Below are 18403 nucleotides of genomic sequence, written 5' to 3' on the forward strand. Positions count from 1 at the left end.
GAGAGGGGACTGGGTCACTCGACATTCATGCAACTGAGGGGACTAGAACCTAGGGACCTGCTAGCGACAAGAGTGGTGTACTTTCTAGGACTGGACACCTCCGTCCTCCAAAGCTAGCAGTAAAGGGCAATCCATGGGGCAGTATGGCTCCCGAGTCTCTCTATCTCGGTCCAGCCCACCTTCCAGAGACCGAGCTTGGACCCCTTCCCTAGTGTCACAGCTGCTCGCGACCCCGCCCTCTCCCGTTCCGGGCACGCGCAGTCCGCGGCTCTAGGCTGGTCCAGCCAGAGTAGGAAGCGCAGTGCACCGCCTGAGCCCCGCCCCCTGGCTGGTCGGACTTAATGATTGCTCTATGTGAACGTCACTCTGGATAAGGACGGCCGCTCATTGGACTGACTCGAGATTGAGGAGCGGCTCCGCCCAACGGTGGAGTAAGAGGGTGGGCGGTTGAGTGGGGCCGCACTCTGGGGTTGTGGTCCATGAGGCCGGTGCTTAGGGGCCGAGAGGTGTCGCCGCCGCTCTGGGAAACGCAGGGAGTGAAACTATGTAGCCTTTAAAGTAAGTGTCCTCTCTCCAGTCTGTCCCCGTGTCTCCTTTCCCTCGGGACGGCTGCGCCTCGGGGCCCAGAGGCCGGACGAGGCCCGGAGCGGGAAGGGGGAGGTGCTCTTTCCTCCGCCGACGCCTCAAGGCTCCCCAGGCTGGGACAGTGGCCCCAGTGCGACCCCCCAGGCCCTGACCTCTCGCCGGATGGACTGCCCTGCCCGCGCTCTTCCGGTCCCGTCTGCAGTGGGACTCGTTCTGCCTCTCCTTTCCGGGGTGGGGTGGGGTAGGGAAGAATGCACCCTTTGACCCCTGCGGCTCGGGGAGGGGTCAGCGGGTCCGGGGTCTCCAGAGTTCAGAGTTGGGGGCAGTGGACGGGACCTTCGCACCTGGACTGAGTGGCCTCCCGGGTTTGCGGGTGGCCTGGCTGTGGATGGGGGTCAAGGGCTTTGAGCCGGGCTCTTGTGGTCCCTGGGTAGTAGGGTGATGAAGGTGAAAGGGAGGGAAAAGGGAATCCCTGCCTGCTTCTGGAGGGGCGGGGTCTCCTTGTCTTGCTGGGTAAAGATTACTCCAGGAAAACTCTTAAGCACCAAGAGATATTCTGGACTTTGGGTCTGTTCAGTTCTTTTTGTTGGAAGTGGACTGCACAGGGGCATTAGAGCTAGGCCGTGTCCTTCTGTATGCCTCAAGGTGCTGGGGACCTGGGCACTTGGGGCCTTTGCAAAGAAACGGGAGGAAGTGTCGAGTCCATCAAGGACTTAGGACGTTCAAGAAACGAGAGATAAGGTAGACTAGAGGGACTACTAGTTTACAGCCAGCTGGGATTTTCCAAGTTTATGGGTTTCCTGGAGGTAGGGCCCTATTTAAGTAATGCCCCGTGGCACTGGCATTAGAGAAGAGCAGTGGACCATTAGCATAGAAGTCCTGGTGACCTCTCGCCTCCTGGTGTTGAGGCACTGTGAAGGGTCCAGTGGGCTGGGCCTCAGGGCTTGCTCTCACTCAGCAATCTGTACTTTAATCCATTGATTTAGTGGCCATTTGTGGCGAGGGCTCAGGTTCTCTTAGCCTTGGCCATTCCTTGCGGTGAAAAGTGGGCTCCTTGACAAAGGAAGAGTAGTTTTCAGGACAAAACGGTAGGAGGGAGAGCTCATCTCTTTGGGGAATTGTGGGGACAGCAGAACGAATGAGGCTGCAGAGGTAAGCGGGAAGTCAGATATGATAGGCCCTTAATGCCAAGCAGAGGAGTTGAGAGTTCATCTAGTAGGGAGTGAAGAGGAAGTCCTTAAGGAATCCTGCACAGACCTCAGTGTTGGAAAGATTACTTTGTGTTCTTCTGGGTGAAGAGGTTTGAGTGACATCAGGAAGCAGAGTCTGTAGACATTCAAGGGGAAAGGGCAGTATGGGAGCTGGAACAGATACTTCTGACTAACCCTGGTGGCAAGAAAGCAACTGGGGCTGTGAAGTTGGGTAGACACTTTGGGTGAGCTCTCCCAGCCTTGGCTTGTCACATGAAATAATCCTGCAGGGCAGTGTTGCTGGGGGAGTGAGCTGTAGTATTTGCCTAGGGCCTGCGGTCAGGCCTTGATTGTGCCTCCTTGTGGCTCTTGGATTGTGTTGCCCTCATGAGTGCAGCTGCTAGGTCTCTGGTATTCACGTGTCTGTGCAGTTAGTGTGTCTGTCTAGGCTCTCCCTCTGTATGAGCTGCCAGGATTAGGTTGGGTTCAGTAACTTCATCTTCTCCCAAAGGAGCAGAGGAAATGTGGCCATGTGATGATAGATATCAGACCTAGAAAGGATTTTACACCTAAAGAATCCAGACCTGGTTTGTCCTGAGGTTGCTTCCACATCTGAGAGACACTGAGAAGTGGCCCTTGGAGCTCTTGCTTTTCTGCCCAAGATACTGGCAAGGAGATGGGTGCTGGTGACTCCACCTGCAATCCAGGAGTAGGGTGACGGAGTGGCATTCTGTGGAGCAGTTGTGCTTCTCCAAACTTTCCTGCTCCCTTGGTGGTCATACCCCTTTCCAGCCATGAGGGCTTCTCTCTCTCTGTGACCCTCCACAGTTCAGCTGTCACTGTGTTTAGCCAGCTCTGAGGACACTGTTTCTGTCTTTAGCCATGCCTGTATGGCCGCCTAGGGCCAGTCCCTCACTCTTCCCTGGATATGAGCATTGGATTTTCAGCTCCAGGGAGAGATGATCCCTCCCTGGGACCTTGAGCTTCCTGTAATACCCCACTATTATTTTGTTCAAGTGGTAGAACAGTTAACATGCCTACAGTGAGCCAGGCAGCCAGGTACAGGCTGGGTGCTTCGAAGAGGAGCTTTGAGAAAAATATGTATAGGCCAGAAGGACACAAGTGACAGTAACATCATAGATTATATCATCTGTTGGTTCCATTTGATGTTAAACATAGATGAATAGAAAGTTTTAACTTTTCTTACTGAATCCCAAATTAAACCAGCTGTAGAATATTGCTCATCCGTTGGAAAATATGCCTGGTCAGGGTCTTGGTCAGGTCCCTGGAAGGGTGGGAACAGCCACAGCAGTGAGATTTTAGCAGGGAGTTCATCTCTGGGAGGCACAGGCTTTCCTATTCTGGATTCTGCTGAGCCAGGCTGCACGCTGTCACCAGCTGTCCCTGACCAGCCAGAGTGATCCAGGCTGGCAAGACGGTTGAAGACCACAAAACCACAAGTGTGCACACCACCTCCTGAAATACCTGGTACTGGTTTGAGGTCTTTCCTGGCTGTCTGATCACAGAGTAACTTTAGATAATTCATGTTCAGGGGTATTTGATCTCTGACTAACTTTACTAGATTTTCTGTAAATTAACCCATTATTTGAGCTTAGGCAGGGGTGCAGTTTTTTAATGAGTTTTATAAGAGAATTCATTCTTTTTAGTTTTACAAGGAAAAAGTCAGTTTACTTTGCATGGTATATATATATATTGAGATATATATATATATATATATATATATATATATATATATATATATATGTATTTTTAATCCTCACCCGAGGATTTTTTTTTTCTATTTATCTGCAGATAAAGTGAAAGGGAGGTAGAGGGAGAGAGAGAGAAACATCGATGTGAGAGGGACACATCAACTGGTTGCCTCCCACATGACCTGGACCAGGGCCAGGGATGAACTGCAACAGGGCCGACACTCTACCTCTGAGCCAATCCAGCCAGGGCTGCAGGATATTTTAAAATATAAAACTTATGCCCAGCTGGTGTGGCTCAGTGGTTGAGCATCGACCCATGCACCAACAGGTCGCCAGTTTGATTCCCACCCAGGGCACATGCCCAGGTTGTAGGCCAAATCCCCCGTGTGGGGTATGCAGGAGGCAGCCAATCGATGTTCTCTCTCATCGATGTTTCTATCTTTCTCTCCTATTCCCTTCTCTCTCTAAAATTGATAAAGAAAAATAAATTTTTTTTTTTTTATCCTCACCCGAGGACCTTTTTGCATTTATCTTCAGATAGAGTGGGAGGGAGGGAGGGTGGAAGAGAGAGAGAAACATCCATGTGAGAGAGACATATTGAGTGGTTGCCACCCACACAACCCCAGCCAGGGCGGGGCCAAACTGCAACCAAGGTATATGCCCTTAGCTGGAACCGAACCCGGGACTCTGATCCGCAGGCCAACTATCTAACCGCTGAGCAAAACTGGCCAGGGCAAGAAGAAGAAATTTTTTTTTTTTTTTAATTTCTTTTTTCCTTTATTGATTTTACAGAGAGAGAGAGCGTGAGAGGGGGAGAGAGATGGAAACATCAATGAGAGAGAACATTGATTGGCCGCCTCCTGCATGCCCCCCATTGGGGATCAGGCCCACACCCTGGGCATGTGTCCTGACCGGGAATCAAACCAGCGACCTCTTGGTGCATGGGTCGACGCTCAACCACTGAGCCACACCAGTTGGACAAGAAATTTTTTTAATAAATAAAATAACATATAAAACTTACTCCTGCAAGTAAACTAGTCAGGGTATTAAATATTATTTTAAGCATTTACCTCTATGTAGGAATTCATCTCTGGCATTAAGTACCGGATTGTATGTGATTTATTACATGTTGTTAAATCTGGGACAGAGAGGTTGAGAACAGTGCTCTCTGACTTTCTTCTGGACAGAGGGTTCAGTCATTGGCAACTAGGAGGTCTGATGTCCAAGAGAAAGCAGATGGCTTAGGACTGAAAAACAGTAAGCTCCATCCCATTCACCAGCAATAGTTGCTAAGAGTCTTATGTGTTTACACAGTTCATGCATTTGAACTGAATGTTTGTTTTTGGTTAATCCTCACCTAAAGATTTTTTTCCCATTGATTTTTAGATAGAGTGGAAGGGAAGGAGGAGAGAGAGAGAGAGAAACATCTGTGTGAGAGACACATATAGATTGGTTGCCTCCTGCATGACCCTGACTGGGGCCGAGGATCAAACTTGCAACCCAAGTACGTGCCCTTAACCAGAAGTCGAACCCAAGACCCTTTGGTCTGAGAGCTGACGCTCAAACATTCAGTTCAGCCAAACCAGCCAGGGCTGAAAATGTTTTGATGTAACATTGAGGACCCTTCTCTTACCTTGCTGCCCTCTCTCACCTGCTCTGTTTGGATTCTTCTTATTTCCCAGGACTCATATTCTCATCGAATCAAAAAAAAGTTTACTCGGGTTTTCTGTGCCTCCTGAACCTTTCACCTTGCTGGTCCCTACCAGGATGCCTTCCCCACTTCTTGCCCCCAATCTCCTCCCTGCTGTTCTGGTCTCTATCTGGTCCTCATTTTTCCCTGCACTGTTCAGAGTTTGTTTTATTCTTCCGGTGCACATTCCTTGCCTTCCAGCCAGGTTATCAGTTTCTCCATCAAAGCCAGCCCTTGTTACCTTCATCTCTGGGGCAGAGGTATTAGTGTTCTGCCAGCATATTGCCCGAAGAGCATGGATATCCCATCGCAGCTTTAGTCTGGCCACATCATATCCTGTTTCTCATGGGGTTTTTGTCCAAGGCATCTTTACTTTTGTACTCTGCCATGTAGAACCAACCATGTCAGGAACCTGGAAGAATTTTGTTTTCTTGTGACTGTCCCAGCAAAATTATATTTTTCAATTGGTCTGGTAAGGTCTCATAAAAGGATTATCTGGGCTCTGGTAATAATAGAATTTGATTATTCACATACCTAAATTGTTGCAGAGCTGTCTGTGGGGTCTAGGAAGGGATTATATGTAGCTGTTTGCATGCTGGGCCCTTCTCCCTAAGCAAATTTGCAGGGAGCTCAGGGGCCTCCTTCAAGCTGTCTCTGTTAGCTACAGCCAGGACATCTGTGGTGGGACCAGACTGAGGGGATTCCCTGTGGGGCCAGTGTGGCTGTCTGTCAGGGGAGCTTTTCCTTTGGGGAAAATGAAGTGTGAATCCTTGCATCTATGGCTATAACCCCTAATCCAAGCATATTTATTTTACATGATGGGTGTAGTGGTTAGAGGGATAGGTGTTAGAATAAATTCTGACATCTGTGTGTAACCTCGAGTTGGCCTACTGAACCTCAGTTCCTTCATCTATGGCAAGGGGGTAATGATACCTATAGTTATTGTGAGCATTGGTTATTGTTAGTTACCCATAGTTATCAGGAGCATTAAAATGGGATGAGGATGTATAGAAGTAACCACAGTGGCTGGACCAAGGATGCTCTCAAATGGTGGTTGTTTTTATCATTAATTATAAGGGAGATAATTCATAATATGCTTAATGTATACTATGGTTTTTTTCGCAAGGAAGCACATTGGAATATTGTTACATAGTGAGAAAATAATTCAGTTTTCACTCATATTTCACTCATCTGATTATATTAAGGATAACTTTACTTGATGCTCCTTAATAATTGCTCGTTTTTTCTTTTTATTTTATTTATTTATTTTTAATCTTTACCTGAGGCTGTTTTTCAATTGATTTTTAAAGAGAGTGGAAGGGAAGAGTTAGAGAGAGAGAGAAACATCAATGTGAGAGAGACATATGGATTGGTTGCCTCCTGCATGATCGTGATAACGGCCGGGAATCAAACCTATAATCCAGGTACGTGCCCTTGACTAGAATTGAACCTGAGACCCATGGGCCGACACTCTGATTGCTGAGCCAAACCGGCCAGGGTTCATTCTTCTCTCTCTCTTTTTTTTTTATCCTCGCCCGAGGACATTTTTACATTTATCTTCAGACAGAGCAGGCGGGAGAGAGGGAAGAAAAGAGAGAGAAACATCCATGTGAGAGACACACATCGACTGGCTGCCACCCGCACAACCCCAACCTGGGCCAGGGACAAACTGCAACCAAGGTACGTGCCCTTAGCGGGAACCGAACCCGGGACGCTCTTGTCCGCGGACCAACGCTCCAACCTCTGAGCCAGACTGGCCAGGGCTCAGGAATTGTTTTTAGAAAATGCCAGATCAAGACTTTCATGTGTTATATAAATCTGACAGTGTCATTCACTGCCTTTTCCTCCCTTGTCCCAGGAGTCTCGCTTTGCCCCATCTGAAGTCCATATGGCTCTTTATGATGAAGATCTCCAGAAAAATCCTTTCTACCTGGCTCTTCAAAAGTGGCGTCCTGATTTGTGCAACAAGGTGGCCCAAATCCATGGCATTGTAAGTGCTTCAATCCTGAGGGTTGTCCTTTCCCTTTAGGTGTGGACCAAGCAGTGCTGGCAAGGCCAGAAATATAGTAGACATTGGCTAAGTATAGAGGGAGTCAGCTACAAACCCACTCCGTGTAACAGACCCCAAACCGTGCTCGGTATGTGAACGAGTATCAGCCCAGGCTGTAATCTTTCCTCTGACCTCTCAGTCATGTTGACACAGGTCTCACGGAATCCACCACTGTTTCTTTTGTTTCCATGTTGACCATGAGGGCTTCTCGAGGACATTCCTCTTCAGGGCCCCATGAGTCCTGGTGTGTGAGGTTGGTGCTCACTCCCATAGAATAAGAGAACCTGTGAACACATTCACATGTCGCTTTCACAGGCATTTCGTACAGGGAAAGAACTGTGGTGAAAGAACATTTATAGCCCTGGCCGGTTTGGCTCAGCGGTTAGAGTGTCCGCCTGCGGTCCGGAGAGGCCCGGGTTCGGTTCCCGCTAAGGGCATGTACCTCGGTTGCAGTTTGTCCCCGGCCCTGGTTGGTCGTGCGGGTGGCAGCCACTCGATGTGTCCCTTTCACATCGATGTTTCCCTCTCTCTCTCTTCCTCTCTCTCCCTCCCACTCTGTCTGTACAAAAAATGGAAAAATATCCTTGGATGAGGATTAAAAAAAAAAGAACATTTATAATAGAGGCCACAACCTTAACCGCCTTCACAGGCAGTCAGGTAACGCAAATGTGGGTAAGAAAAACCATAGCCTGTTGGGGGGCCGTGTTGCCTGGCGAGAAAGTAGGCCCCACACCGCAAGTCTGTCTGGTTCTGAGGTTGTTGTACACAGCACAGCAGGACACAGTGTGTGGTTGCCTCTGTGCCCCCCTGCCTAAGGAGTCTTCGGTTTCTTTCTGTGTGTTGTCCTCTTCTCACACTGTGTTCCTGCTTTTCTTCCACGGGTGTGGCTTTACTCCGGTATGTCAGGGGGCTGCAGACTTGAACCAAAGGAGAAGTTGGTTTAGCCCAATAGTGTCAGGTTCTCAGATGCCTTTCTGGGAAATTGGAACTGACTTTCATCCCACCCGATCCAACTCTAGGCCATCAGAAGCCTGATTTCTTTTATCTTTTTTTTTCTTTCTAAGTGTTTACTGATTTTTTTAGAGAAGAAGGGAAAGAGAAACATCAATGTGAGGGAGAAACATCATTCGGCTGTCTCCTGCACGCCCCCTGCTGGGGATCGAGCCTGCAACCTAGGTATGTGCCCTGACTGGGAATTGAACTGGGACCTCTTAGTCCATGGGATGATGCTCAGTTCACTGAGCCACACCAGCTGGGCAGAAGTCCCTTCCGATCTTTATGATTAGTTTTGTGATTCATACATTTTTCCCAGAGTTTTCTTACTCTGGATTTTAGAAGTCATAAAAGTTCATTATAAAAACAATTGGAGAATACAGCTGTTGCCAAAGAAGAAAATAAAATCTCATGAAAGCTCACCAAAGACATTCATTGTTATCTATTCATTTCACACTAGTTATTAAATGCTACTCTAGGCAAGGCACTATGTTTGCTGCTGGAAATTCAGCAAAAAATATGAATGTACATCATCATCTTTACCCTTATGGAGCTTAAATTCTAGTGGGAGAGATGGTCATACTCTGGGCAAATATATATGAATTATAGCTGTGGTAAATGTCACAGAGAAAAAGTACAGGATGCAAAGCAATCATGTTAATTTGGGTTTTTTTGTTGTTGTTAATCCTTACCTGCAGAGATTTTATACATATATATATATAATTTTCTATATATGTATGTAAATATATGTGTGTGTATATATATATATTTTATAAAGAGAGAGTGGGAGGGAGGGGAAAGAGAAAGAAACATCAATATGAGAGAGACACAGCAATTGGTTGGCCTCCTGCATGCCTCCTGACCGGAGCCGAGGATTGCACCTGCAACCCAGGTACATGCCTGGGACCATGATCGAGCCCGTAACCCTTTGTTCCTCAGGCTGATGCTCTAACTACTAAGCCACACCAGCCAGGGTGAATTTGGGAAATATTTCCTTCCCATCTTTGTTTTATAATATTTTATAAATAACATATGTTAACTTTCTCATACTTTTTTTTTTGGTACGTGCCCCTAGCGGGAACCGAACCCAGGACTCTCCGGTCCGCAGGCCAATGCTCCAACCGCTGAGCCAGACCAGCCAGGGCGTTTCTCATACTTTTTAAAAATGCCACACTATGGCCTTGGCCGGGTGGCTCATGTAATTGGAGTGTCATCCCGTACACTAAAAGGTTGTCGGTTTGATCCCCAGTTAGGATGCAAATGGGGAAGGAACATAACAGTAAGCCAATGTCTCATCATTGGCTGTTGTTGTTTTTTTAAGATTTTGTATTGATTTTTAGAGAGGAAGGGAGAGGGAGGGAGAGAGAACATTGATGTGAAAGTATAACATCAGTTGGCTACCTCCTGTCCGCTTCCCACTGTGCATGTGCCTCAACTGGGAATCAAATCAGCGACCTGCTGCATGAGAGGATACTCAACCAACTTAGCCATACCAGACAGGAAAGGATTATATTTTTGAATGATAGGAACTCTTTTTAAAAAACATAACCACAGTGCCATTATCACAGCTAAAAAATTCCTCAATAGCCCTGTCCAAGTGGCTTGGTTAGAGCATCATCCTGTGCAGCAAAAGGCGGTTTCAATTCCCAGTCAGGGCACGTTTGGGAAGCAACCAACCAATCGATATTTCTCTCTCCTTTCCTCTCTAAAATCAGTTTTTAATTTTTTTTTTTATCCTCACCCGAGGACATTTTTGCATTTATCTTCAGATAGAGAGGGAGGGAGAGAGGGAGGAAGAGAGAGAGAGAGAAACATCGATGCGAGAAAGATACATTGACTGGTTGCCACTCACATAACCCCAACTGGGGCTGGGGTCAAACTGCAGCCAAGGTACATGCCCTTAGCGGGAACTGAACCCGGGTCTCTCTGGTCCACAGGCCGATGCTCTAACCGCTGAGCCAAACCAGCCAGGGCAGTTTTTAAAAGAACTCTTTAGCCCTGGTCGGTTTGGCTCGCGGTTAGAGTGTCAGCCTGCGGTTCAGAGAGACCCGGGTTGGATTCCCGCTAAGGGCACTTAACTCGGTTGCAGTTTGTCCCTGGTCCTGTTTGGGTCGTGCGGGAGGCAGCCACTCAATGTGTCCCTTTCACGTCGATGTTTCTCTCTCTCTCTCTTCCTTTCTTCCTCCCACTCTATCTGAACAAAAAATGGAAAAATGTCCTTGGGTGAGGATAAAAAAAAAAGAACTCTTTAGCCCTGGCTGGTTTTGCTTAGTGGTTAGAGCATCGGCCTGCGGACCAAGGAGTCCCATGTTCAGTTCTGGCCAAGGCCACGTACCTCGGTTGCGGTTTGTCCCTGACCCATGCGGAGGGCAACCAGTCGATGTGTATCTCTCACGTCGATGTTTTCTCTCTCTCTCTCTCTCTTCCTCCCTCCCTCCCTCCTTCCCACTTTATCTGAAGATAAATGGAAAAATATCCTTGGTTGAGGATTAAAAAAATAAATATGTGAATAAAAGAACTCTTTAAAAAATATCCATCAATAATTCTTCAGTATCATCTAATATGTAATCACTGTTCAAATTTCCTAAACCGTCTCATAATTTTGTTTTATAATTGGTTTGTTCAAATCAGGATTCAAAGGAGATCCACACATTATATTGGATTGATAGATCTTTTAAATCTCTTTTTCTTCTAACTTTATTGAGCTAAACTGAAGTACACTAAACTGCACATACTTAATGTGCAACCTTAAGTTTCTTTTTAATTTGTTCTTCTCATTTCCTCTCTTTCTTTGCAGTTCATTTATCCAGGTCATTTATACTGTAGAGCTTCCCGCATTCTGGCTTTCGCCAGTTTTAATCCCATGGTGGTGTTTAACATGGTACTCTGATCTCTGTGTTTCCTGAAATTGGTAGTTAAATCCAGATCTTAATCTGATTCAGTCTTGATTATTTGAGGCAGGGCAAGGCCACTTCAGAGACAGAGTAAGTTCATCCATCAGTAAGTGCCCCCCTTTCCTCCTGCGAGGGGCTGGTGTTTCCATGGGAAGGTAGACACACTGCTCTTTCTGACCGGCCTGAGGAAGCTCCTGAGGACTCCTGCTCCCAAAGGCTCCAGACTCCCAGGGTGTCTTTGCAGAGGAAACAGCAGCAGGTGCTGGGCAGTGCTTCCAGGAGGCAGCAAGATGGGGCAGTGGTCAGGAAGGCGGCAGGAGTCTCAGTCATGGCTCTGCCACTCACTGGCTGTGTGACCCTGGGCAAGTTACTTAACTCCTTTGAGCCTGTTTCCTCTTCTGCACAGTGGGGATAGAAGCCATTTGCTCTATGCTGGGCTGCTTTAGGAGATGGGGCTCTGAAGGACTTAGCTGCCCATGGTCATCTTCCTTCTGGGTACCCTTGAGTCAGAGGCCTCTGAAACGTGAGTCCCTGTTGAGTCAAACTCCTTCTCGTTGCTGCTTTGAGCTGAGAAACTTGTGTCCAGAAAGCGAGATGGCCACTGTCGGACTAAAAATTCAGGTTTCAGATCGCACCTGCCCCAAAGACAGGTTCTGGCACCCTGAGACATCTCTAGTGGAGGTGACAGCTTGTGATAGGAAGCTGAGTTTTTGCAGCTAGTGTCACAAACTGGAATCACATCTGGGCTTAGAAACAAGCATGGAAAAAAGACGGGAAGGAAACGCTGTTCATGTGCAGTGCTTATCATTTAGGTGGTGGGAGTAGGTGTGACTTTTTAGGTTCACTTTTCTGTACTTTTCAAACTATCCCTCTCTTCATCTGGAATCGTTCCTGAGCCAGTTAAAGATTGATTGGGGCACCTGTTCTATCTGTGGGGAGGAACCCCAAGGGTGTGAGAGTAAGCCTCCTTCCTCTGCCTGGGCTCCCCACAATGACAACACACTGAGCCAGCTGGCATCAACTGCTGCCATGTTGGCAAGTGACCCCAGGCCTTCTCTCTGCCAGTAGGTCCTCACAGCACTTCCAGCTGGAATGTGCTCTGATACAGCCTGTTCTGCCGAAGTTGTAATTGACACATCTCTCTAATATTCACCCTAATTCGTTTCTTCCAGGTCTTAGTACCCTGCAAAGGAAGCCTGACAAACAGTGTTCAGTCTACTTGTCAATTTGAGTCCTATATTTTGACACCAGTGGAAGAACACTTTCAGACCTTAAATGGAAAGGTATTCATTTCTTTGTAGATCAACCGGGCTTGCTCACTCAGTGTTTGGGTGGGGTGGAGGGTGGAGGACCCGGCTTGTCACCCTTTCAGATCTACGTTAATGCTGGCTTTGGCACACACAGCCCTGTGGGGTGGGGCTGAGGGAAGAGGGGATGGTGGTGCTGAGCAGGGCCCTGCATCGGCCCGGGAGAGTGAGGAGGGGCTGAGTGTCTCTCCCTCGGCCCATGGGGTTTCTGCCCGTGAGTTGGGGTATCCCTGGAACTCCTGCCCCTTGAGGTCCTGTCAGAGTAAGCTCTTTTATCTCTGTGACATCGAAAGCTCATTGGTTTCTTGGCCACAAATTGGAGATCAGGGATGAGTTTTTAATTTTTTAAAAACTTGGTTTTGAAATCATCTCAAGGCTACTTAGAAAGTTTCAGTCAAGCCCTGGCCGGTTTCACTCAGTGGTTAGAGCATTAGCCTGCGGTCCAGAGAGACCCGGGTTCGGTTCCTGCTAAGGGCACGTACCTCGGTTGCAGTTTGTCCCTGGCCCTGGTTGGGTCGTGTGGGTGGCAACCACTTGATGTGTCCCTTTCTCGTCGATGTTTCTCTCTCTCTCTCCCTCCCACTCTATCTGAACAAAATATCAAAAAATGTCCTCGGGTGAGGATGAAAAAAAAAAGTTTCAGTCAAGTACAAAGAGCTCTCATATACCCTTCTCCTAGACTGGTGAACTATTAACATGTTGGGCACGTTTATTTTATCACTATGTATAATACACATTACTGTTACTTTTTCTGAACCTTTTTCAGGAAAAGTTCCAGACACTATGTTCCTTTGCTGCAAAACAACTCAGTCTGTATTTCCTGCATAACTGGAGTGCAGTGATCACACTCAGAATATTTGACATTGGTAGGATACTGTCTTCCAATGCACTGTTCATGCACAAAATATGCTAATTACACTAACACTCCTTTTAGATCCAGCATCACAGACTGCGTTTTTTAGTTTTCTTCCTTTGGAAAAGGCCCTCAGTCTGTCTCTGACTCTCGTGACATTGACATTTTGTTTTCTGTGTGGGCTCCCTCAGTGTGGGTCCTCTGATGTTTCCTCATGATTAGATTAGCAGTCATGCATGTTTGGTAGAAATGCTTTCGAAGGGTGTTTTATCTTTCTCAGTGTATCACATCAGGGGCACATGATGCCAGCCTATCTCATTGTCAGTGTTAACTTTGGGATATGCATTTTCTTGTTTTTTTAAGTGTAAACGGGTAGGTTCTGATAGAGGGAGGTACCATTCCTAGTTAGGACTTGTTCAGTCTCCCGTGGTCAGGGGAGAGGGCCACAGTTCCTTCTCACTAGTGTTGGTACAGCTTGGCCTCTCCGATCCGACCCGGCAGCCAGGGCTCATGGGCACTGTGTGGAGGAGACAAGGCATGGGGGATGGGGTGACCTGGATGCCGGCTTGGGGGTCAGTAGCCCTGTGGCTCACAAGGCATGCCACTATTTTCCTGCCAGCGATCTGCTCACCACAGCTGCCAGACCCTTGTTAGTACTATTTTTCTCTTTGGGGTACCCAAATCTACAAACAGAGCACAGCTGTCAGGCTTAGCTGTTAGGTCTGCCCTGGGCACCCCGGCCATGGCCAGAGTGGTGAGCTGCGAAGGGGACTGCAGTGTCATTGTCCAGCCCCATCATGTTGAAAACCGGACATTTGGACACTTTGCGCTTTTGTTCAAATGGGAGAGCCTTTCTGCTCGTCCCTTCCTGAAGGGTGCAGGTGTCTGCTGCTCTAAGACTGCTTAGTGCTGCTGCTTTTTTTTCTTTATTGATTTTTAGAGGAAGAGAGAGAGAGAGAGAAATCGAAACATCGATTGGCTGCCTCCTGCATGCTCCCCACTGGGGATCGAGCCCACAACCTGGGCAGGTGCCCTGACCGGGAATCAAACTGGTGACCTCTTGGTGCATGGGTCTATGCTCAACCACTGAGCCACACTGGCCGGGCCAGCCTAGTGCTTCTTCTATTGCAGCATTTAAAAAGGATAAGTATGGTATTGTAGCCACAACTGCCAGGTGAACAAAGGGGAAAGAAAAACATTTTAGTTTCAAAAAGCAAAATAGAAGAGTAGTCGTCTCCTGGCTGGGTAGCTCAGTTGGTTAGAACATCGTCCATATACACCAAGGCTGTGGATTCGATATCCAGTCAGGACACATACAAGAATCAACTAATGAATGTATAAATGTGTGGATATGCATAAATCTATTTGTACAGTGATGGTTCTCTTGTTCTAGGACGTCTTTATACAAGGAAACAGGATTAAATTAGGAGCTGGTTTTGCCTGTCTTCTCTCAGTCCCCATTCTCTTTGAGGAAACGTTCTACAATGAAAAAGAAGAAAGTTTCAGCCTACTATGTATAGCCCATCCTTTGGAAAAGAGAGAGAGTTCAGGTATTCTTCGAGATAACCGCTTTCTCATGATTTAAAGAATGTGTTTGTTGAACTTCCTCTTGACGTAACTGTTACAAACAACTTGTAAAATATTCAGGAGCTCACTAGAAAGCTGCATAATTCCCCACAGAACTTAATCGAAAAGTCATCTTGAGCTAAGGTGCGGACTAGGCTGCTGTGTATGGCTGCACAGTTTGGCTATTCCACAATTCCAGGAGGCATCAATTCACATAGACCTCAGTGTGATTGTCGCCCCCTGGAGTTGTGCAAAGTGGTAGCCCTGGCTTTGTCTCTGGGCCTCAGTGTCAACTGCACTCTGGGGCTCTCATTATAAGGAATCAGGGCTCTTCCCCAGAGCCTCACAGGTCATGCCCATGGTCCTAAATAGTCCAGGTTTTGTCCCAGAAAAGGATTTCAAGAGGACCAGGCTCTCTGGACCCTGGGTTGTCCTGTAACTGGGCTACCCTTGGGCAGTCACTTGAAATAAGGTTATCCTTTTCTTCCCCCTGGAAGATGGGGCCCCAAACCCTGGGGAAGCAGGGCAAAGGATATGGCACGTCCCCTGTTAGGAAACAGTGAAAGCTGCAGTCAGCCTGACCCTCTGTCTCTTTTTCAGAAGAGCCTTCAACACCCTCAGATACCTTTTCCCTGAAAACCATCGACGATGTGAGAGAGTTTTTGGGAAGACACTCTGAGAGATTTGACAAGAACATTGCCTCTTTCCAGCGAACATTCAGAGAATGTGAAAGAAAGAGCCTCCGTCATCACATAGTCAGTAGCTGTGTCTTGCTTTGCCAGGCGTGCCGGTCTCAGGCCAGTGTAGAGCCCTGGGATCCCTCCCAGTTTACTCTGAAGCTTTACTGTCGGGAGTTTTGTTGAAATGTGTCTTTCTAACTATAGAAGTAGTACAAGCCACTTTAGAAAGGTTGAAAATCACAGCGAAGTATGAAAATGAATATCATCTGTGTTAACTCCAAGACGTTTTTGTTTCTATTCCTGATGCATGTACACCTAAAAAATTACATTCTATGGAGTGTTCTCTTCACTCCAGGACATGTTGCATGTCCTGAGTTTTGGGTTCCGGCCTCAGATGACCAGCGTGACCTGTCTCTGTCCCACAGGACGCGGTGAATGCCCTCTACACCAAATGCCTCCAGCACCTTCTGAGGGACTCTCACCTGGTAAGCAGCAGGCCTTTCAACAGAGAGAATTGCCGTTTGCCCACCTGCAGAGCCAAGCTCTCTAACTGTACTTCTGTCTTCTAGAAAGTGCTTGCCAGGCACGAGGCCCAGATGAACCTGATGAAGCAGGCGGTAGAGGTAAGAGGCCAGGGCGGTGCGGGCAGAGTAGGCAGCAGTGCTGCGGGCTCTCCTTGCTGCCCCACCCAACACCCTGAACTGGGGTTGTTGATTTCACAGATGTACGTCCAGCATGATATTTATGACCTGATCTTTAAATATGTGGGGACCATGGAGGCAAGTGAGGTAGGTTCTAAATTTTCATCACCCAGGATGGAAGTCTTATCCTGTGCTTTCTAGGAAATTTGAAGCTTCGTTAAAATCTGTTGTTAGGATGCTGCCTTTAACAAAATCACAAGAAGCCTTCAAGATCTTCAGCAGAAAGATATTGGTGTGAAACCTGAGTTCAGGTAAGGGTTTGCCCTGCAGCAGCTCGGCATCCTCACAGGCAGGGGCACCGTTTCTCCCAGAAGCAGGGCCCCCGGCTCAGTGGCAGCAGGCTGATTTGTCTTGGTTCGTACTGAGGAGTGCAGTTGTTTGTGACCAGAGATAAAGGGCGGACATCGGCAGATGGCTGTTTCGTAGCTAACACCCTCCAGCACCTGTCTGCCCAGGTGCCAGCCTGGTAGGAGCTAGAGGGCTGTGGTTCCCCACGGTTGGTCTCTAGGTGGGCATGTAACTCACTCAGGTGGGTTCTGCAGGAGATTATCTCCCCTCATCTGCCCATCGGAGGGAACCCTGCCACAGAGACACTTCCTTTTGAATTAATTCAAGTTTCATTGGGATTAAAAAAAAAATGTCTAAAGTGTTTGTTTAAACTGCTTTTTTTCCCCTTTGGGCTGTTTCAATCTGGGTCTAAGGACTTGATTTTTTTTCCCCTAATTTTCTGGTGCTGCTGTATCACTGGGCAACCTGAATGAGACATTTGAAGCTATTGTGTTTTGCCACTGTCAAGTCAGATGGCTTCTGAATTTCTGATTTTAGTTTTCAGTACTTATGGTTTGTTATAGGAAATGTAAATCAGCCCTGGCTGGTGTGGCTCAGTGGATAGAGCCTTGGCCTGTGCACCATAGGGTCTCAGGTTCAATTCCTGGTCAAGGGCACGTTACCTAGGTTGGAGATTTGATCCCCGGCCCTAGTCAGGGCACATGCAGGAGGCAACCAGTCATTGTGTCTCTTTCACATCAATGTTTCTCTCTGTCTCTCTCTCCTCCTCCCTCCCTTCCACTCTCTCTAAAGTTCAGTGGAAAAATACATCCTTGGGTGAGGATTAACAACAACAAAAAAGAAATGTAAATTGGGGGGTATATTATTAGACCAGAGAAGAAGGGCCCTCACAATGTGCTTTTGTCACTTGCCAAATTATTTTACAGCTTCAACATACCTCGTGCAAAGAGAGAACTGGCTCAGCTGAACAAATGTACCTCCCCACAACAGAAGTTGGTTTGTTTGCGAAAGGTGGTGCAGCTAATTACACAGTCTCCTAGCCAGAGAGGTTTGTGCTGGGGAAGGGGCCTGGCAGGGGGGTAGATGCATCCATCCAAATGCAAAAGTCTATTAAGGAGCAGTGCTGTCTTGACCCTACAAAGGCTGGTGTGTACAGTCCAGCCTCCCGGCATGAGCGCCCCGGGTCTGTTCTGATGAGCAGATGCCTGCTGATGGGGGTGGGGGTAGGTGTGTCATGTTTAGGGTAAGAAAATGGTGGCAGAGGGACAACAGCCTTAAAAATGAGCCAAGCTGGTGGTAGATATGTGGGGATTCAACCATTACTTAGACTGTTCCCCATTTTGTATATGTTTAAATTTTTCCATTATAAAAAATATAACACAAAGTCAAGAAAAAACTAATGAGGAGGCAGATTTGTGTATGCAGATAGGTAATGACCTTCAAAGGCTATTAACCGAAATAAACAGGAGTGTGTGGTATACTTGAGCAGCACTGCAGTGAGGGGCGTGGCTGTAGATCCATTTGTATGGTGTTGAGTTCATAGATGGTCTCCAGAAAGATGCAGGAAAGCAATAGCAGTACCGCTGGGAAAGAAGACTGGGCTGCAGGGATAGGGGAGGGACAGTCACAGTTTGCTCTACTGTACGGTTTGAATTTTTAAACGTGTAAATGGATTGCACAAAATTTCAAAGTAAAAAAAAAAAATCAACCCTGACCAGAGTGGCTCAGTTGGATGAGCGTTGTCCCATGCACCAAGAAGTTGCTGGTTTGATTTCCAGTCAGGGCACATGCCTGAGTTTCAGGCTCAGTCCCAGTGAGGGGTTGCAGGAGGCAGCTGACCCATGTTTCTCTCTCTCCTTCTCCCTCTCTCTCTCTCTAAAAAAAGAAAAACTGT

At 47.4% G+C, this 18403-nt stretch overlaps 1 protein-coding gene across 1 annotated transcript in view; it reads left to right on the top strand.

The window, feature by feature from the left end:
• Positions 1-440: 440 nt before the first annotated feature.
• The window catches only part of ANKRD27 (ankyrin repeat domain 27), a 53058-nt gene continuing 35095 nt past the window's right edge, over positions 441-18403 (top strand). The window contains exons 1-10 of the mRNA XM_036274769.1: positions 441-558; positions 7036-7167; positions 12287-12397; positions 14668-14824; positions 15441-15595; positions 15946-16005; positions 16090-16143; positions 16243-16308; positions 16396-16472; positions 17436-17557. Coding sequence (XP_036130662.1) covers positions 7066-7167; positions 12287-12397; positions 14668-14824; positions 15441-15595; positions 15946-16005; positions 16090-16143; positions 16243-16308; positions 16396-16472; positions 17436-17557 — 904 coding nt within the window. The 5' untranslated portion in view covers positions 441-558; positions 7036-7065. The remainder of the gene's footprint in view (positions 559-7035; positions 7168-12286; positions 12398-14667; positions 14825-15440; positions 15596-15945; positions 16006-16089; positions 16144-16242; positions 16309-16395; positions 16473-17435; positions 17558-18403) is intronic.

The sequence above is a fragment of the Molossus molossus genome, unplaced genomic scaffold, assembly GCF_014108415.1.
Source record: "Molossus molossus isolate mMolMol1 unplaced genomic scaffold, mMolMol1.p scaffold_m16_p_21, whole genome shotgun sequence".
Classification (NCBI taxonomy): Eukaryota; Metazoa; Chordata; class Mammalia; order Chiroptera; family Molossidae; genus Molossus; species Molossus molossus.